The sequence below is a fragment of the Stylophora pistillata genome, chromosome 5 (assembly GCF_964205215.1).
Source record: "Stylophora pistillata chromosome 5, jaStyPist1.2, whole genome shotgun sequence".
Classification (NCBI taxonomy): Eukaryota; Metazoa; Cnidaria; class Anthozoa; order Scleractinia; family Pocilloporidae; genus Stylophora; species Stylophora pistillata.
In genome coordinates this window covers 30,296,266-30,318,369 of record NC_142523.1, presented here as the reverse complement: position 1 = coordinate 30,318,369, position 22,104 = coordinate 30,296,266, and the positions used below count along the sequence as shown (strand labels likewise).

General features: G+C 39.5%; 2 protein-coding genes across 2 annotated transcripts in view; one reads left to right on the top strand and one right to left on the bottom strand.

The window, feature by feature from the left end:
* The window catches only part of LOC111345445 (uncharacterized), a 102,924-nt gene that overhangs the window by 73,448 nt on the left and 7,372 nt on the right, over positions 1-22,104 (top strand). The window lies entirely within an intron of this gene.
* Positions 4,528-22,100, bottom strand: LOC148731391 (target of rapamycin complex 2 subunit MAPKAP1-like). The gene is made up of 10 exons (XM_088761160.1): positions 21,618-22,100; positions 20,709-20,815; positions 17,612-17,674; positions 17,100-17,167; positions 10,284-10,341; positions 8,370-8,477; positions 7,617-7,693; positions 6,936-6,990; positions 6,444-6,523; positions 4,528-4,698 (listed from the first exon to the last, which is right to left on the bottom strand). Exons 2-10 carry the CDS (start codon positions 20,770-20,772, stop codon positions 4,690-4,692), a joined length of 582 nt encoding a protein of 193 aa, XP_088617286.1. The 5' UTR covers positions 20,773-20,815; positions 21,618-22,100; the 3' UTR covers positions 4,528-4,689.

The window sequence follows — 22,104 nt, the reverse complement described above, 5'->3', positions numbered from 1 at the left end:
AAGAACACTTAAAACAGAAATGCATGTAGTTAGTGTGCATCGGAGCAGCCTTGTTCCCTCAGAATTCCCGAGGTCGCGTTGTCTTGACTATCTTCCATGTTTCGTCCGCCACCTTCCTACGTCAGACAATTGGATACGAATTCGGTTTACAGCGCGCTTGTCTTCGAGAGAGAGTCTACTGTACTTTGATTTGTCCTATCCCTTTGATGAACACAAAATGACCTCCTGAATTGAAGCAAATTGCTTTTACTTTAGTCTTATCGACTACCCTGCGAGCAACTTCAATTTTCTGGAACAGCTGTGTCATGGCGATGAGGATTGTTACATTGGAATGGTAAATAAAATCTTTTGAATTTTGCTTAATATCTGGAGTCAGGAGGCGAGCAGCGCAGATCAAATTGAATTTCAAGGTGATTCACGTTAGAACCGTCTCTTTCAACTTTTTTCAGAGATTTTCAAGAAAAGGTAAGTTATTTCTCTTTATTGTTGAATTAAGAATTAGAACACAGGAATGGAGCAGTTTACACAAACTAACGAGGAATGAACAGACCACATAATTAAATGCGAGATGGCCACGTAGTTTCTCGACGCCAACAGTTGGTCGTTAAAATGAAATCTCCTGACAATGGAAGAAAGGAGAGATTATAATGTGGCTTTTAGAACGAATAAAAGGGGGCAATCTCAGTACTTTTTTGTTTAGTCGATACTCATAAGAAAAAAATCCGTTGTTATATACAGTATATACAGTAACTCATAGAAGTTACTTATGCACTCACTCATTGAAGCGTTAAAAGTTCACTCAGTCCTAGTCTTCTCTCGGTCAAAAAACGGGGGTGAACAATTCAAGTTTTGAACTGATTAGAGTTTCCATTTATCGCTTCCTTGATTGTGATGAGTACACACATTACAAAAAGGGTTTGATAAGAAACTGACCGTCGTTGGGCAGTTAATGGTATGAGCACTTTACTTGAAAAAAAAAAAGAATTAAAAAAAAAAAGAATAAAGATGATCCAAAAGAAAATATCCAAGATGTTCGGAGAAAGTCAGCTTTTTCAAACTCGCTGTGCTAAATCTGTTCTCCGTTTACGCGAGATAGAAGAACACATGACTGTGTGATGCACAAATTGAACTGAAGTCTTAAATCAGAGATAACATGCGTAGTTTGAAAACATTAGCAGATGTGAACCTTGCGTTGATGAAAAGGGGAAAAAGTTTCGTGTAAATAATACTGTCACACTGCCCACAGCGATGGTGGGCAGTGTGACACGAAACCTGCGTTCTGATTGGCTCCACGAGCGGACAAGTTGGGCCCATCTTACCCGCTTGGGATTGCTCGCTTTGATCCCGCGCAAGAAAAAAAAAGCTTGAAGTGGACTTACAACGTTCTTATTTCTTGGATAATTTCGGCGATGCAGACGCAAAAAGCGGCAGAATATTGTCAAACCATGGAAAACATAAACGACCCTCTTGGGTAGGTTTACTGTGCTACAAACACTGTTGGGTTTCTTTCATAGCTCTCGAAATAAAAAAATTTTTCCTGATTTCTAATAAAGCGAGATATCTTTTTTTATTAATGAACAGTTAATCGTTTGTCTCACGATATAAAAGGATGCCTAATCAATCGTGTGTTGATCACGACGTTTCGAATGCTATACTGCTAAGCTTCGTCAGGCGAGGAGGTCAAAAGTGTAAGTGTCGCTATTTATAGCACCTTGATTAGATGTCATTGGTGAATTTGGAGCGCCGTCATTGATGCTCTTGGACCCTCGCTATTATTCCGAGTTTTATATGTTGTTCTCTCATTGGTCCGCTCTGTTACTGATCGGCTGTTGTACTTTTTTGTTAGTAGGCATTCACGCTTCAAGAATTCCGATTTCGTTATCTCTATTGGTGTTATTAGAATGAAGTCTTATGTAGATGACTTTTTAATCTTTAGCGTCTACCAATAACAGTCGTTATCAATGAAGTTAACCTGGTTACGTGTATTGAACATGCCTTTTAATTCTTAGTTTTACAGAAGCAAAAGTGACTGAGATACAGGGCGAATACAAAGATTCTTATATTTTTCATACTGTTGGGTTTGGCAGCCAGCGCATTCGGGAGGCCAGGAGTAACTTCGGAAGAAAGAGAGATTGTTAGTCATGAGGTACGTTGTCGTACATTTCTTAACATTAAGGGCATGTCCATCTACCCAGGAGAAGGATTAAAGAATCGGCAAGGATGAGCTTCAGAATTGGCTCAATTTGTCCGGAACCGTTTTGCATTGTTTGGTTTTAACTTAATCAACCCTCGAAGTGGATGCATTTGAAGGCGCTGTGGAGCTTTTGTAAACGCTGATGCGTCTGCTCTTTGCATTTTTGGCAAGGAGATAAGACAACAATGTGCATACTCAATGAATGCACTTTTTCTATTGACGTCCCCAGATCCACTTGTTTTCACTTTTATGATCAGTGAGTATAAACTACTAACCGAAGTAGGGATGGGTAGCAGTGGATATTTACTGAGCTGAAAATGCTTAAGCATAAATTAGAACAGTAAGCTAATACAACACTTAAAGATGATTCTAACTCACTCCTAAAACGAATGCAATATTTTCGAGTGTATATCTTGCGTGAGTTATTCTAAGTTAAATGGCGAAGGATTTTCAAAGTTTGAGTTGCCATCTAGAGCGCATCTTCAACGTTATTCACCGTTTCAGATTTTTAGATTTTTAGATTTCAGTTTTTTTTAGATTAGGCTTTTAATCTCTGTATATAATTTATAATGATTATATAGTTTTCAGTTTACATTTGTAGGTATATTGCTTGTAAACGACTGAGTGGAATTTACCGTGTATAAATAAAGTGGTCTATCTATCTATCTATCTATCTATCTATCTATCACTAATACCAACCACCCCATCCCACCACACACACACACACACACACACACACACACATACACACACACACACACACACCCACACGCACAAAGACAGACAGAACAACATTTTTTTCTAGAAACTCTGTAAGCCTTTAAATCTCTGCTGATTGCTAACCGATATGTGGTAGCTTTTGACGCGAATCGAGTCGGAGAGCTTGATTCTAAGGGTAAGACAGAAACTAAAATTCATATACACTGAAAGCAGTCCCTTTGCTCAGTGCGAATCCTTTATTACTCAATGCAAGTCTATAAATATCAAAGAAAATGATGTCTCCACATTCTCGTTCCCACAGCCATTCGGTTGCTCTGGCTACGCGACCAAAAGAAAAAGGAATCTGGAAACGAGAATGAGGTTCTTATTTTTTTACGATGCCAATCTCGATGCCGCTTAACATTGTCTCATGGCCTATAATTATCCCCAAATTGAACTTATTTTGCAGTATTTTCAAACTTACCACTACATGAACAGTGATGCTATAGTTAAACCTCAATAAATGGGTGTAGTTTACAAGAAAGTGCCAGGAAGTACCCACAAAAAGATTTACATATCTATGCATGGTGTAAAACCTCAAGCTCTATTTGGTTGTAATAAATACTATAAATGCAGCTATTTGGGAGATGTTGACTCAGCTTTGATTTTAATGTTTCTTACTCACAAACCTGTTAAACAACAATTAAAACATGGGGCGAGCGTGCTTCCTAATAAAGCTGCGTTCACATCTGCTGTCCGAGCATAAGTGATTGCGAACTTCCCGCTTAACTGGTCGCGAGTTTTGAGATTTTCAAGGGGCCCGGGTTTAATTTTCCGCTCCGTCCCGATCGAGATAGACTTCTAGGTGCTTTAAATGAAGAGTAGATCTACGGAAGGATACTTGATTTGGAAAGCGATGGTCTTAAACACCTTAAAGCGACGGAAGGAGATCGGGTGAACAGTCTGGTGAATGATACTGCGATTTGCACACGTGATCTGACCTCAGTAGACCTTAGCCAATTTTGGACCATTCTTTGGCCCGGTAAACATTTTTAAGTGGTAACGGGTTAAGTCGCCCGAGAGTCATTTCGACTGGTTTTTTTTTTTTTTTTTTTTTTTCGGGTAACATGACTCAGGCCTTGAACAAGCAGCCATTGTTATCATGGCAACAAGAGTGCTGCAACCTTAAAAATGGGCAGTTCTGTGCATCCCCCCCGAGTGCCTAACTGCATGAAAAATTTGAAGGGGTGTTGAAAATTTTCATTTCCTAAGATGTTTGATTCTTGCAGAGACTTGCTCTTAACTACTGTGTTATTTATTTAAGCATGAGGAGAATTTCTAAAATTAGGTACTGTACTTCCTCGAAAAATGTTGGGTAAAATAACGGGCATTTAAAGGAGGAAGGGTACCTAATCAAGGAGGGGGGGGCACTTGTTATTCTCCTGTAATGACTCTGCTGTAGGTTTAAAATGATCTAAAGTGGCAATAATAGAAACAGGCTTTTCTTGTACCCCTACGATTGAAGTGAGTTTGGGACAAGGGAGATTGCCTTATGGACTCTGTGGCTTAGGGGGGGTGAGGGGGGGTGGGTGCTTATTGGAGTGTGGCCATTTATTTGAGGAAATACAGTATAATTTTTATTGTTCGATCATTTAATAGTGTAAGCTTCAATAGTTCTTGTTACAATGGCTATGATCTTAAAGATCTTCTTTTGTCAGATTTTCTGTCTTTTGAAGACAAGTATTCCGATCTTTTCCCACTCATGTTGGACTTGATAATGTGATTGACCTGTTCTACTATTTCTCCTGGCAAAACAAACAAACAAACAAATATAAACAACAACAACAAATTAATGTTGAAAAAACATTTTTTGTACATCAGGGAAAATTGCTGCCCAATCATTGAACCCTTCGATGCGATAGGCTGACTAAAATATAATTTCTCCCTACAATATCAACCCTGAATCAAACAGTAAGGTATTGAGAATAAAGGAAATGATCACCAACAATACAGAGGCTCTTGATTGTTAATGTGGAGAATATGCATACTGATGTCCACAAAAAAAAAAAAAGACTGGTAGGCTAGCAAATAATAATCAACTTACTACCAAAAATTGACTATCTCAAATGCTCTTTGCTGTGAAAAATGCTGTTTGTTGTGATAAATTACTGTATGCCAGGAGAAAAAGACAGAAAATTTCTCACCTGCATCATCAGCATTAGTTTCAAAGTCGTAGTGTTTAAACTCGTGTGCATTTTGACTGAAGTAAACTATTCTGAACACAGATTTTCAATTGTTTTTCACTTCATTTAGGTCATAAGCAACCACATTTTCCATATCTATTGAAGTCTTAACAAAAAGTGATTTTACAAGTTAGTTTTAAAAGGAAGAGGTAACAGGACAAATCAGATAAGAAAAAGTTAACATTGTACTGAGGGGGACATTGGGGTTTGCAGTGTTGGGGTGCTGACTCTTCTTTGTTTTAATGGAGTATTGTGGTGTAGAACAACTTGCATTCTGGTGTTGCAGTGATCTCAAAATTTACGGTATATGATGTTTGTAATTTCAAATCAACAGTTTTTGGTGAAATAAACCATTCCCAGTGTTGCAGTTTATTCTTTTGAACAAAATATGCGATACATTAGAGTTAAACTTTAATTAACATTAGTCAACTAGCCCCAGGCCACGTTTGTTGATATTTCACTTGACCTATGGACCTCTACAACACGCACTATCAGCCAGCCAAAGACCGGCACCTGATAAAGATGAGTGAAACCAGACCAGATAAATCCTGAGGGTTAAACTATATCATGGTGTCGGTGTGTGTTGATAATATTTCTTGCAGTGATGCGGTGTTTATTCTATTTTGTTTGCAATGTTGTGGTATTCAGAACACTCCATGTTCCCCTCTGTACTTGAGGCAACAGCTCATGCAGCCAGAGCTTATCTTGGTAGCACGAATTGACTTTTATTTCCCCCCCCCCCCATCCCCTCCTTAGATTGGGATGCCAGTACACCACAAGGTTTCCCTGCAGCATTTGATCTGAGGTTTCCCCGATAATTAATCCCAGTATCTATTCACACTCTATTCTCATCACTTGTCTGTGTTGGTCACTCATGGGTGAGGCAGAAAGGGTAGCTAAGGACCTGTCTACCTGTGGGGTGAGGCAGAAAGAGTAGCTAAGGACCTGTCTACCTGTGGGTGAGGCAGACAGGGTAGCTAAGGACCTATCTAACTGTGGGGTGAGGCAGAAAGGGTAGCTAAGGCCCTGTCTACCTGTGGGGTGAGGCAGAAAGGGTAGCTAAGGACCTGTCTACCTGTGGGGTGAGGCAGAAAGGGTAGCTAAGGACCTGTCTACCTGTGGGGTGAGGCAGAAAGGGTAGCTAAGGACCTGTCTAACTGTGGGGTGAGGCAGAAAGGGTAGCTCAGGACCTGTCTACCTGGCAAAATGCAGTCAAGTAGAAACCTGCATATTTTTTCTGTTTTGCAGCCATGATCAAAATATTCTCTCCAAATTTGAACACAAGTACTGTCAGTGATAATACTTACAAATTTTTGTTTTCCCCAAAACTTTTTTGCTGACTTGGGTTGAAGTACTGGGTCAATTTCTATCTTCCCAAGAGAAACTCCTGGAGGGCAACAGAGAAAGTGATCAATAAAGAAGTTAAATGAAATACACAAGGGAAAAAGTTGGAATAAAACAGGAAAAAATGAGATGAGGTGGTACCAGTGGGGAGAGCTTTCCTCCCACTCTGCAGAGATGGGAGGGGGAGTGTAACATTCAATACTTGTTTAAATATGTTTGAGTTTAGAAAAGGTTTAGAACTGAGATACACTGAGGAGCGGCTTGGAAATTAAGCAGACTTTGAACTTGACATGATTTGCAATATTTGCTGCTGAGATTGCATTTATTGTGTCAATTTCACATGCTATTGAATATTGATTGAATTCTCTTGACCAATCAGATTTTTTATAGTACGATGTATTGACTGAAAGTCAGTGATGAAAGGGCAACAAAATAAATATCTGTGAATGACTTACCAAGCTGTATCTCTGTCACAGTCCTCAGCTTTTGCAGCACGCTGACTCTGTATGACTGAGGAGTAAATAATATTTTTTTTTTTACTAAACAAGAGTGTATGTTAAGCAACAAACCAAGACAACATCTGCAATAATAGAAATATTGGGCAGTCAGAAGGGCAATGCAAATGAAAACATTTAAAAAAAAAATTATACTTTTATTCAGAATTTTTCCATTATGGCTGTAATGGTGTCACATCTTAACTTCAGCATAATCTAATTTATGTGAGCAGCATTGAGTCCCAAATGAAAACTTAAAGAATTTGCCCTTAGGGTTGTTCATGCACACTGAGACCAAGAAAAACAAAGTTTTTAGATGTAATTGCAGAGCTATTGTCCTGCCCATCAGACTATTTTGTTTTGCCATAATTATGTCCTCACTGCCATAACTGTTGCGGTTTGCTTAAACCTTTGACCCTAACTGTGACCAGCATCGAATTTCTCCTTAAATAATTATCAATCCTGAATCACACAGTGTGGTCAGGAGAATAAAGCAAATGATCACCAACTAAATAAACTCTGATTGTTTGACAAATTTTCTTTGTCAGCACTTTAGGAAATGTAGAGAGAACAGTATGGAGAATATACATACTGATGTTAGGGTGTAAAGAGTTAAGGTCCCTAATTATGTGTTACACTTACCCTGTATGTATAATAAGTGTAAGCTTGGAACCGAATATTAGGCTCTTCCCTTTCTTCCTCATGATTCCGTTTTCCTACTATTATATCAACAAAAAAGCCAAATTGCAAGTCAATCTCCAATCAACATAATTGTATTTTTTATTTCAGACCCAATCATTTGACCCAACTTGGCTATATTATTTAGTATTATTTTCACAATTTAATGTCATGATGTGATGATAAAGGGGAGGAGATAGAGGGGGAAAATGGGAGGGCAAGGTGGCGACTGATAATCCCAAGGGGAGAGGGAGAAGGGGGGATGGGAAAGAGGATAGAGGGGGAAGGCCAGAACAAAACACTTAGAGGGGTGGGAAAAGGAGAGAAAGGGAGAGACAATCCTAAGCCTCTGGGTTTCAACATAATTGTATTTTTTATTTCACACCCAATCATTTGACCCAACTTGGCTATATTATTTAGTATTATTTTCACAATTTAATGTCAAAATAGGAATACCGTCTGTTTTATTTCATATTTATCTTTTTGGTCCAGTCTCCCAGTTTGTTCAAAAGTGTTGGTATTAAATGAAAAAAACAATGTGACTCAGAAGCCTAAAAAAAAAAACAGTTTGCAAACTGATTGCACTCAGTCTGCTGTGAGCCAAGCAGACTGCAAGAACCAACAGTGATGCCAAAATGGATGTACAAAAAGAAGTTACTGCGAAAAGACAGCACTTATAAACTTAAGTGTAAAGTGGGCGAATTAAAATCTACTTACGGCCAAGTCTGACGAGACAGAATTCCATTGTTCCCATGCTTTCTAGGGTTGCATCGAGACTAATGGGAACCCCTGGCTCCGACTGTTTTTCCAAGACATATTCCTTGGCTATGTCGAGTTAAAAAAGAAAGGATATTAAAGAACTCAGAATCAAACAACACTTATTGTAAAGAATCTGCCAAAAAGAGCAGTGAATCTTCTTGAAGATTGTTTCTCTATACAAGGTATTTAATGTTTCACTCTGTCACTAAGCCACAGAAACTCCATAGTGAGCAAGGCCCATTATGAAGCAGTTTTGGTTTTCAATTAATTTTAATACTTAGATAACAAAATAATAGAACTATAATTATAACAATGGCATTTTAGCAGTGGTTATTCAATGTGGTGGCTTTCTTGTCCACTGTTTCCTGGTCGAATTGGAATTTTGTAATGTTGGTTTTTGTGGAAGGAAGGAAAACTGGAGGACCTGGAGAAAAATCACTGAGCCAAGGATGAGAACCAACAACAAACTGAACCCACATGTGATGCCAGCTCTTGGAATTAAACCCAGGCCACAGCGGTGGGAGGCCAGGACTCTCCCTACTGTGCAATCCCCAGCATTCGCATGAGACTTTAAGCATGAAATTCACTTGGGCAACCTTAAACACTACATATTTCTGAAATATTTTATTATTGAGAAAATGTTTTTGATTCTTAAAAATATTTGAGCTTTCAGTGTTACTATGATCCCTGATGAAGGTTTGTGAGGCGTTGGTTTAGTAGGACTGGCATCTTTCTAGAAATCGTAATGATCAGCAAGGAGTTAGAGAACAACATAATATTTATTTTAGACTTCATAGTTATAAGGTACTTGGTGTGTTTAGAAGCAGTGAAGCAGCAAGGTAAATATTATAATTATCTACCACCAGCCACCGACATTGAGGTAAGTGGTTGTTTTAGTATAAAGAAAAACAACTAATTCAAAAGTTCAAAAAGATGATTTTACATGTTGCTCTGTCATTTATTCTTGCAACTATTACAATATTTTCTGGTGTAAATCCTGCCTGAGTTGCTATTAAGTGAATAACAAAGGATATCTGGAGTTTGAGTTGCCAATCAGAGTGCACCTTAAAAACTATCCACTGTTTTAGCATAAATAATAATAATAATAATAATAATAATAATAATAACAATACACACTATTGAGCAGAAACATGTATTGCAGAGATTACCCTCCTATCCATCAGTTTACTTCTTGAAAAGGGGACTGGGGGAACAAGTGGACTAACCATATCAATCTTGGAGGGGGGGAGAGATGATAAGGGGGAGGAGATAGAGGGGGAAAATGGGAGGGCAAGGTGGCAACTGATAATCCCAAGGGGAGAGGGAGAAGGGGGGATGGGAAAGAGGATAGAGGGGGAAGGCCAGAACAAAACCCTTAGAGGGGTGGGAAAAGGAGAGAAAGGGAGAGACAATCCTAAGCCTCTGGGTTTCAACATAATTGTATTTTTTATTTCAGACCCAATCATTTGACCCAACTTGGCTATATTATTTAGTATTATTTTCACAATTTAATGTCATGATAATCCCAAGGGGAGAGGGAGAAGGGGGGATGGGAAAGAGGATAGAGGGGGAAGGCCAGAACAAAACCCTTAGAGGGGTGGGAAAAGGAGAGAAAGGGAGAGACAATCCTAAGCCTCTGGGTTTTGGCAATTAAGGTACAGTGTATATATGCTAAGCTGGGAACAATCATGTGGGCATGGTGTTTTTCAACATCTAATCAGCAAAACCAGGAACAAAGGGGAAAGTTTATGGTTCGTGATAAAAGGAAAGGGAGGAAAGCTACCAAAATATAACACTTGTTTAGTAGTAGTAGTAAAAAAGATACAATTGGCTCAATTCTTCTAAAGAAAATGTCAATTTTTCCTAAGTTACCTGAACCAAAGCCAGACAATTGAAAAAAATTTCGTAATTGGCTCCTTGTTCTCAAGTGCTACAATACAAAAAAAAATTGGAGAGAAATATTGATACACAAACACCTAAGAATAATTAAAAAGCTGAGAGACTTGATACTTTATCACAGAAGCAAATTAAAATGATTGGTGCAGATTCATGACTATATATCATGATAATGTACATAAATCTTATTGGTATTCTAGACATGTACACCTTATTCCATGGTTTCACATATAATACTTGCAGATAGTTTTCAAGTTGTGTAGTGTTGTTCAGAGTCCCCAAGTGGCAAGGAAAAACACAAACAATAAGCAAAATGTCTACTTGTATCATTTGTGAAACTTGATTGAGTGATTGAGGTACCAGAATCTCTTACTCCACTGCTAAATTTCATTTTTGAGTTTTTTGGCTTCTTAAGTTTTCAGATACATCCTATTATAATAGTCTTTCTGAAAATGGTATCAATCAAATGTGGCCTGTGTGAAAGATGAAAAACATAAGAAAAGCCATTGCTGGAAATGAGCCAATATACCATAATCTACAACTATGGTAAGTGTACGCCTCAGCTTAATATTAAAAGGGAGCTAGAAATGTAATAAATTAAATAATGAATGAATGAATGAATTTCTTATTTATATTGCGCCCTTTCTATACAATATTCAAAGGCACAGTACCCCCCATCAATTTGATAGACATTACTTAAACAATAGAGTGTTTCTGTCAAGGAACTACCGGCTGATAGTTGCCCCGCAGAAATTTGATGTTCTTAAAACAAATATGCTAGTTTTAAGAACATCAAATTTCCAAGGGGCAACTATCAGAACGATAGTTCCGAGACATAAACGCTCTATTGTTTTTATTGTTCACTACTAAATTTTCTTCCACGCCTACAGCTTGTCACAAATGTCAATAATTCGCAACCGTACTTTGGCTAAATACGTTATACCTGTCAGAATTGAAAAGTCACCATTTTTCCGATCTTCCTAACTTCGCGGCTGTCACGTTCTAAAGTCGATGGAAATGGATACACACGAATCTAATCTATACATCTGCCATGCTGCTTTAATGATTCAATCCTCTCTTACATTACCTGCTTACCTACGTCATGTATGGCACACGAAGTGTACCTTACAAACACTACATCCCTTCCTTTTTTCATTTAAAGCCACAACGATCCTAAGATGTCAACACAACGGAGAGTCGCTTAAAGCCTAGTACAATTGAAACTCATAAAACGGCTAGCCACAAAATCATTCATCCTCCCCTTATGAACAGTAACAGTCAATGATGACATTAACTCACGACAAAGTTTCTGACGATGGCACTCAAGTCAAAACATAGTCCTCGATAATGACACTCAAGTCATAACATAGTCTTTAAATCTTTCCGGCGGTTTTCTGACTCTGATCGGTCTCGTCACAACCGGGCTGCTCAGTTTTTCTCGTTCTGCTTCCGGTTCCACAGGATCAGTAACATCAAGCGTTGAAGTTGTTTCCCCCGGGTTCTGTGATGTCTCCTCATACTTCTTTACATGGGTTGTGTTTCGCATTAGTTGAATGCCGTCTGGTGATTCAATAACAACACTGTTTCCAGTCTTGGTGATAACATCGTAAGGCTCAGGAGCAAATGATGTTGATAATTTATTTTTACGCTCTTGTTTGACTAACACTTGGTCACCTGGAGCTAGGTAAGACTCGTGGGCATTCCTCTTCTTGTCTGCATACCATTTGGTTTTGGCTTTCATTTTGCCATCTCTGTCTCGCATCTCGCTCTCTGTGCTCTCCTCTTTCAGTTCGGGTAATTTAGTACGCATCTTTCTGCCAAACAAGAGTTCCGCTGGGCTCACGCCTGTGGTAGTGTGAGGGGTTGACCTATATGCTACCAAGTACTTGTGCACTTCTGTCTTCCATTCTTTCCCCTCAGCTTGAGCTATTTTCATCCTCTTGAGGAGAGACCTGTTTTGTCTTTCCACTTCGCCATTCGCTTGTGGCCATAGTGGCGTGGTTTTCCTGTGTTCTATACCGTTATTCTCTAAATACTGTTCAAATACTTCAGATCTGAATTGTGGACCGTTGTCACTTCTGAGTGACTGAGGTAGTCCATGCGTGGTGAAGATTTTCTCCAAACACTCTATGACTTTTTCTGACGTTGTGGAACGCATGACTTCTATCTCGTAGTATCTACTGAAGTAATCAACGATGACTAAAACAGATTCTCCTGAGGGTAATGGGCCTAACAGGTCAATGGCCAAATCTTGCCAGGGGCCACTTGGTAATGGTGTTGACTTGATTGGCTCTGGGTTTGCTGGGCTGCTTACAAGCTGACAGCCATAACAAGTTTTGCAAAACTTCTCGGCTTCCCTGTCGATTCCAGGCCACCAGACTTTTGATCGCAACCTCTGCTTCATACTGACAATTCCTGGGTGTCCTTCATGGGCAAGGTTCAATACTCGAGGTCTCAGCTTGCTCGGTATGACAATCCTGGTACCACGAAGGATCAGCTTGCCAATAACACACAGTTCGCTACACACTGGTACGTACTGCTTATGCTGGTCACCTTTCCAGTTTCCATCTTTAATGTACTGGCGCAGTTCCACAAACTCTCTGTCTTCTGATGAGGCTTCTTCAATTTCACGTGTTGTCATCGCTTGAGGAGTGGCCGTTGCTGCGACGAACCTGACAAATTCATCCGATACCTTGTGCGCCGGTGATGGTTCTGCTTGTTCATTCGCATGCAACAAGCGTGACAATGGGTCAGCAATATTCTGCTCGCCAGGTAGGTATTTGACTTGGAATTTATATGGCTGTAATCGCAGGATCCATCTTTCGATTCGTGCACACGGTTTGGACTTGCTCGAGTAGATTGTTTCCAGCGGCTTATGATCAGTATACAGTGTGAATTCAATGCCGTACAAGTACACATGGAATCGTTCACATGCCCATACGACAGCTAAGGCTTCTTTTTCCGTTTGCGAATAACGCCTTTCCACCGCGCTTAAACTCTTACTTGCGTAGCTAATGACTCTTTTCCTTCCTTGCTGCTCTTGGATGAGGATCGCACCGAGGCCCACCGGGCTTGCATCTGCTATGATTAGTGTCTTGGCATCTTTATCGAAATAGCCAAGATTATCTGCATTTGATAGCCTCCTCTTAAGCTCATTGAATGCATTCTTCTGCTCTTCTCCAAATTCGAAACGAACACCCTTTTTCGTCAACTTTCGCAATGGCTCCGCGGTTGTAGCGAAGTCCGGAATGAAACGGGCATTGTAATTTGCCAGTCCCAGAAAGCTTCTGACTTCTGATGCGCTTTGCGGTTCTCTTGCATCAATGATCGCCTTTACCTTGTCTTCAGTAGGACCAATACCATTGTTGCTTAGCACCAGTCCCATGAAGACCATCTGGGTCATATGGAACTTACACTTCTCTGCATTCAGTGTGAGGTTCTTCTCTTTCAGCCTTTCCAAAACTCGCTGCAATCTTCTGTCATGTTCCTCAGTGTTCTTCCCATGAACGATGATGTCATCTGAGATGTTGGCAACACCTTCACAGCCTTGTAGTGATTGTTGGATGACGTGCTGGTATACTTCTGGAGCTGAACTTATCCCAAACATGAGACGCTTGTATTGGTAAAGACCACAATGTGTAGTGAACGTTGTGATGCTTCTGGAATCTGGATGGAGTTCTAACTGGTGGTAGCCCCATTTTAAATCCAGTTTACTGAACATTGTGCTCTGGTTGAGGCTTTGGAGCACTTCGTCCACTGTAGGTATGGGATAACGCTCTCTGATAATGGCTTCGTTAGCTCTGCGCATGTCTACACAAAGGCGCATTTCGTCATTCTGCTTTGGGACTACTACAACTGGACTAACCCACGGGGTTGGGCCCTCTACTGGTTCAATTATATCCATGGCTATTAATTCTTCAATCTTCTCCTTAACCTTATCTCGAAGACTAAATGGGGTGCGCCTGACTGGTTGCGCCACTGGGGGTACATCTGGATTCACATACAACTTAACTTGGAAATCTTTCAACTTTCCCACGCCCTCAAAAATCTCCTTGTAATCAGACATGATTGTCTCACTACATGTCACAGTGCAGATCTGGGTTCCTAATTTCAACACTCCAAGCTTTATGGCAGTTTCTCTTCCAAGCAGTGCCGCCCCTTCGCCATTAATAACAACAAATTCAGCTTCGGCCTCTTTTCCCTCTACTCTCGCTTCTGCTGAGAATGTTCCTAGAACGTTCAGCGGCTGTTTACTGCCATATGCATAAAGCTTCTTATCACTCTTTCTCGACACACACTTAATCTTGTCTTGCTTTAACTTTAACCACAGATTTTTGTCAATCACATTGGTGCTTGCACCCGAATCAATCAACATCGCCACTACAACTCCACCCACAGTCACATCTATTTTCTCAGGTGATGTAGCAGAATTCACAGTAAATGCATATTCATCTTCATCTCTCTCACTTCTCACATACCTGACTGACTTCTTTGTTTTCCTTCCTTTTGTCTTCTCTTCCCGCCTAGGTTTGGGAGGTTTGGCTGTTTTTGTTTTACACTGTGGACTAAAATGGTCAGCTCCTCCGCACTTATGGCAAGTTTTTCCTTTCGCGGGATACTCAGGGTCTCTTCCAAAATGTCCTACTTTTCCACATCTGTAGCATGCTCGCTTGGCAGACTCCTTTCCTTTGTCTTCTTGCTTGTCACGGACGAAATTCACGTCCTTTTTGCCTTCCATATTTTCCAGCTGTGACCGAACTCGCTCGTGGTTTGCTGCCGTCGAAAGTAACAACTCTAAGGTTAAGTGCTCACCTTTTTCCAGTAGTTTCTTCCGTAGTTCATGTGATTTACATCGCTGCAAGACTTGATCACGAATCTGGTTATCAGCTTGGTCGCCGTAGTCACAGTCTTTGACCACGTGTCTCAATCGTGTAACGAACTGAGCCACGGTTTCGCCGTCCTCTTGTTCCATGCTGCGAAACAGGTGATTTTGGTATGTCGAATTTACCTTTGGAATGAAATAGTCGTTCAAAGCCTTCACCGCTTTTTCGTAATCTTTCGCCTCGCCTGTGTCAGGTAACGTTTCGAAAATTTCCTGAACAGCTTCGCCGGCCGAATGAAGGAGTAAAGCTCTCCTCTGAATTTTATTATCCACTTTATCCACTTGGATGAGCAAGCCTTTGCTATCGGCATAAACTGAGAAGCTTTTCAACCAACGCTGCCATCGCCTTCCCACGCTTGAAGGTTCACCATGTGGATCGAATGGTTTCACACTCGTTAAATCGTCTATCTTTATTGACGCCATGTCTGGGCAGCTGCAACTTCTATCCTCGTCGCCAGATGTCACGTTCTAAAGTCGATGGAAATGGATACACACGAATCTAATCTATACATCTGCCATGCTGCTTTAATGATTCAATCCTCTCTTACATTACCTGCTTACCTACGTCATGTATGGCACACGAAGTGTACCTTACAAACACTACAGCGGCCGTCAAACTATTCAAAACTTTTCACGGATGAGTACTTTCAATCCAGGTATTTTCTGCGGATGGGCACTATCCAGCCAGGTATTTTTCGCGGGCAGGCACTATGGGCTGATAGTGTCTCTCCACGGATGAACACTTAATTGCGTCACATGATCAATTTAAACCAATAAGAACCGGAGAAAATTTAGTGGTGAACTATAAACAAAGATAGACCACAACACCGGGCACTACGTGCCCTACTCTTTTCAAACAGTGTATGGGTAATCTTTAACGTCCCACAAGTTTTTTATCACATACAAGGGCTTGTGAGACAGGACCTCCATTTATCGTCCCTATCCGAGAAGACTACAAAGTCTAACCATTTGCAGATATTATTACTAAGGCAGCACTTTCTTCTCAGTTAGTTTAAGACCCAGAGTGTTGGTCCAGCCGGAGTTGAACTCACGACCTCCTGCATAACAGTCCGGAGCTTTACCAATTGAGCCAAACGAGAGGCGGTTAATAATTTAACTTAACATTTTTAATAAAACAATTATTCTACTCACACTTGTTGGATATGAGATGATTATAGCCAATGAGGTGCTACGTGTCTTGTTGGCTATCTATCATCTCAAATCCAACGCACGCTTTTGGAATAACTGTTAATTAATCTTTAATTCTGCTATGAACCCATCAACTCCCATGAGTGACCAAGACAGAATTTCTCCTTAAAATATCAATACAATATCAGGCAGGCAAGTGTTGAGAATAAACTTAAGAAAAATATGCTATCAGTTGATGCAACACCAAATTCTCCAAACTAACATTACAAGATAATTTGGATATATCAACAAAGTTGAAGTGGTAAATTGGCCACCGTAACGATTACAAAAGCTGATGTTTCGAGCATTAGCCGTTCAACGGAGCAAATAGAGGAATTGTGGGTTGCGTGTGCTTTTAAAGGCAGAGAATGGAGCTATATGTAATGTAGCTACGTTATGAATGTAGATCCATTCTCTGCCTTTAAAAGCACACACAACCTGCAATTCTTCTATTCGCTCCGATGAAGGGCTAACACTTGAAACGTCAGCTTTTGTAATCGTTACGGTGGCCAATTTACCACTTCAACTTTGTTGATATATCCAAATTATTTCGTTACTCCCACCGACGCAGCCCCAAACAGTTTCTTTTGAAACTTTCAGCCTTTTAACATTACAAGAATTCTATGGCAGACAGTGAGGAGAATTACTAAATAAATCAGATCTTGGGAGTGAAAGGGTTACAAAAAAGTACAATAATTTTTTTTTTTAGTTAAAAAATTTACCACTAATTGTGTATGTTTTTTCTTTCTATACCTGAGACTGTGACAATCATTGGCCTGGCTCTTTCCTCCTGCAGAATCAAGCATAAAATAAAATATCAAGTCAGTTCTGGCAATGATCACTCATTTCTTGACTCAGTTCAAACCCCAACTTATCTCAGGTGACACTTAACACTGAGGACCCATCAGATCATGGCCATAAAATCTTAGTGAACCAGTGAATGTACAGATTCTTTTAACCCACACAAGTGATAAACATGTAATTCATCCCAATAATATTCATGCATTATTCAACAAATAGTTAAAGATATTATTGAAACTTATCAGGTAGAGGTTGTTATCTTCATCAAACATCAAAATTCCCCTGACCAATTTACAAGGAAATGTGAAGCAGCTAGAGGGGAAAATTAATAATCCTCAGTTAGGAATTGAATGGTTGATAAACTAGTTACTTTATAACAAACTGTTAAATATGCATCAGTCTTCATTGCATAACATAAACTGAGGTTATTGACCATGAATACCTCTGGTAGCATTGTTAAAAATATCTTGAGCTTTTTTGTACTTCCTTGGAAAGCCTAGGGGGGAAAAGACTTCTCTGAGGTATAATCAAACTTATCATTACAAATGTTTGTTAAACTTCTCTGGTACTCTTTTTTTTTTAAATTACCTCTACACAGTACTGTAATGATTTGCTTTTAAAATGATTGGCAAAATTACCATAAGACCAACAGTAATTCAGAACCAATTTGCGCATTTAAGTAAACTCCTATCCCTCCCCGAAAAAAAAAGCCACTGACATCCACATCATTCTCCACAGAAATGGTCATGTAGCATTTACAGCGACCAAAATCTAAATTCTAAAGTTCAAGGGCGTGTCGCTCCAAAGCACCGTTAACGAGGTGTTTGGGACTATTTTACTGATCGAAATGACAACCCAAAGTTGACTGTTTGCATGAATCTTTATTCTTCGAAGGCAATCGACCACGAACCACAATCAATGACGAAAATAACGATTATTCTGAACGTCAATCTATCGAACGATCGATCGTAAACTGACACAACAATACAATGAAGTTCTATCAATCTAACGAAAAGCCACGGAATACATGAACCAAGAATCTCATGTTAAATACTGGGCTCTTATAACGAGATTAACAATACCAGTGAAACAGAACAAAAGTTTGGAAACAAATTAAAAGAGTTTTGATGACTGATAAACAGCCCATTGTTCTATCTAAATGATGGGTGTTCACTGACTTGCAAATTGGCACGAATTTGGCCTTTAAATCTTAAATCTATACAGATCATTGCAATATTTGTTTGTATATTGTCGCCCAACACTGAAAAGACTGGGGAGGAAAAAACAAAGTTACAAAGGTACTCACATATCGGCCCCACTTGTGCCAGAGGTTGAGAAAACGAAAGGGCGAAAGTTTACCAAGGCTATTCAAAACTTACGAAGAACTGATTAAAGGGACACTAAATTATCCTTTTATATGCGCGTGGTAACACTTAAAAAAAACAAATAGAAATACAGAAAAACAGATAAGCATTGTACCTATGTGGCTATCTAAGATCATTCTGAAATTAGTGAACTAATCAATAATCAATCAAAAAATGAGCCTTCTGGCTAATGTCCTTAACAGGTCATAAGCTTTGTATTTTTGTTTGGAATTCAAACTGATCAACATCAAGTTCAGAGTGCCACATAACAAACTAACGATGCTTACTAATCTCCCTTGCTCGACGCCATACTTAGGAATATTGTCCCTCAGTCATTTTTATATGAACCTTGGGCCATATTGCCAATATTCCTCAGTGTGGCCCTCACACTCGGTCAGTTAGAAGTTAATATTTCAAAACAATGTTGTTTCAAGTTCACAAGGCAATCAGGTGGACAATAAGACATGGTTTGTCTGAATTACAATTCATAGACCCAACATCTCGACACTCCTGTCTTAAGTGCCTTCATCAGGGATGATCTAATCTGGTGGTGAGAACCTATCAGTTGTAATTCCCTATACTCAACACTATTGTAAATAATCTACCAAAAAGTGCAGTGAATCTTCAGAGTAAGTTTTTCAGTCTGTTGATAAATGTCAGTCTCTAAATTTAAACTTTGTCTTATTTTTCTCAAAAGGTTTACGGTGAAGTTTTTTCCACTCTGCCACAAATGCAAGAAGCCGCACTAGTTACGAGCAGTGTACATTTAGCTGATAAGCTTCAAGGATTTATGCCTCCAATTTACTCACTGACTTTAATTCTTCAGTAAAAGAAAAATCACTGTTGTATACACCTGCAATTTTCCTTGCTCCCAACACAATTATTGTGATTGGTTGATTCATAATCACATGACCCTGTCTAAATTAAAATGTACACTGCTCATGACCAGGATACAATATTGACAGGATATTGTCAAAAATTGTATCCTGAGCAAGTGACATGTATTGGATGTGATCAATGTCCAGGTTTGCAGTTAATCTAAATGTAGGATAATGATAATTATAAGTGCTCTTCTTAGCACTTCTCAGCAATTCCAGGCAAAACTAACTTGTTGCTAACTCTCCACTGGTTCTAGTTAGTTAGTTAATAATTTATATAGTTATAGTTATATAGTTTATATCTGACCACTCGCAGCCGAGAGGCTGAATTACGGGTGCAGTGTAAGGTTGAGAACAGACGTCAGCATATCAGGCGCCTCTGGCAGCCGCTTCAGTCTATCGATCTCACCTTCCCACCCATCCCACCCCAGGAGAGGACATCCATCACAAAGTAATCTCATGTGTGGGAAATTAACGTCTCCCACCCCAACCCTGCAGGAGACGGGACCTCCATTTATTCGTCCCTATCCGAGAAGACTAGAATATCTAGAAAACACTATGGGAGCAGCCCTTGGCTAAAACACTGTAGCTCTTTCCTACTTTATCCAAGAAGATGAAATAAATAAACTGGTTGAGCAGAAGGCCCAGGAAAATACAACTCTTTAAAGGTATATCTACAGTGTTTCGAAGAAATAAAGTTGCACTGTCATTAGGTTAACACGCATTTTCTGCTTGTTTACTTGTTTGTCCTCTGGATGCATAACAAAGCACTTGACCTGGGGCCTATTTCTTGAAAGTCCTGCCAACTGGTAACTTAACAGGCCCAAAGCTATGTTTTAAAATTAAAATTTGAAGGATAGGAAAGCAGGTTCTAGCTGGCACCCAAACCAGTCCTTTTAGTTTCTCTAGTTGATAGTTTTATTGTATCATTTTCAAAACTTTTGAAATCCCCATCTTGAATGAAAACAGAACAGTTTTACATGCCCATAAAGTTACCGGGACTTTGAGAAACAGGCCTGTAGTGTATGTGGTTGATTCTCGTAAGCATGCGCACGTATGTGCATTATTCATTCCATGTACTTTTGAAATAAAAACTGAATACATGACAAGGCCTCTCAGGTCTGTCAGGAAACCCTTCGTTTTGTTTTCCCTGAACTCTCATTTTCTTCCCCTTGACTTAATTCTTCTTGGGAGACATTGAGACTTGCAGGAAAATGTAAAACACCTTTTCTAACTGACAGTTTCCCTCTGAGCAGACATGAAGCTTAATTAATATATATTTTCAAACCTGTTCTTCGTAATCCTCTCTTCTTAACCATTTTTTCATATACTTGTTTCATCTTAGCATTCATACTGTCCACTTTGACTCTTGAAAAGCCATGCTGGGGCTCATTCCTGAAAAAGCAAATCAGAAATTAATCATAATAGTTTAATATTTATGTAGTAATTTTCAAGGACTGATTCAGAAGTTATAGTTTTGTACATAGAATAAGAAAGATGGTAAGTTTTAAGCTGGGTAAAGAAATAGAGTGAGAACCTTTTCATCTTGTTACAACCGTGTGACAAAGGGAAATTCTGAGCCAGTCCCATTAAGAAGTAGTTTTGGTTTTCAATTGACTGTAATGCTTGTAGTGTGGAGTGGGAATTAAATAACAAAACTGAAAATTATTATAATGGCATTTTAGCAGTGATTATTCCACAAGGTGGCTCTTCTTGTTCAATGTTTCCTGGTTGAATTGGAATTTTGTAATGTTGGTTTTTTAGGAGGGAAGAAAACTGGAGGATCTGGAGAAAAACCATTGAACCAAGGAGAACCACCGACAAAATGAACCTGCATTGGAATTAAACCCAGGCCACAGTGGTGGGAGGCCAGGACTTTCCCTATTGTGCCACCTCCAGCATCCCCATGAGATTCGCTCTTTGTTAATTTTCACGAAATTGTCATGAGAGCCAATCCTTGACCAGTACACACACACACACACACACACACACACACACACACACACACACACACACACACACACACACACACACTCGAATTTAGAGTTTAAAGATAAGCTAGTATCTTCGAGTTAGAAGTATAATTCTAAAATGTAGAACTGTAATATTCTAAAATTTAACTTTAAAAAGAGTCATATAGTGTAGAGTCTGACTGGTGCTGACCAGTATTGTACAATCGAGATTCCCATATACTTACTTTTGTCGTTTTGAAATGATGCCCCTGTGAATTCTCAACGGTGCACTCTCTTAAAATTAGCAACATTTAACTGCTTATCTTCGGTACGGGTTGTACCACAGTAAAAGGAGTCATTGCACGCTCGTAAGCCAACAACTATCGTTTTGATCTATCGGTGCAGGTTGCACCACTGAGTGTCTAAAAGAGTTTGAAAGTCTCTGAAGCCACCTGAAAGTGCCATTAGTGAAATAATTTATATTGTTGTTGCATTTTCCTTGCACAAGCTGCACTAGCTTGCAACACAAGCCGGGTCTGGGTGTGTTGACATGTGTAAGAAGAACTAACTCGTGATACGACTACCTGAAAAAAATTGCTCAACGCCATGCTTACTACGAAGATGGCTGACTCGTGATCAGGGAGCTCCACTCTCCTGGACAAATAAATAAACAAAATTAATGCGATCGTGCCATAATGTAGCTACATAGTTTGTGTAAGCCACACGAAAATG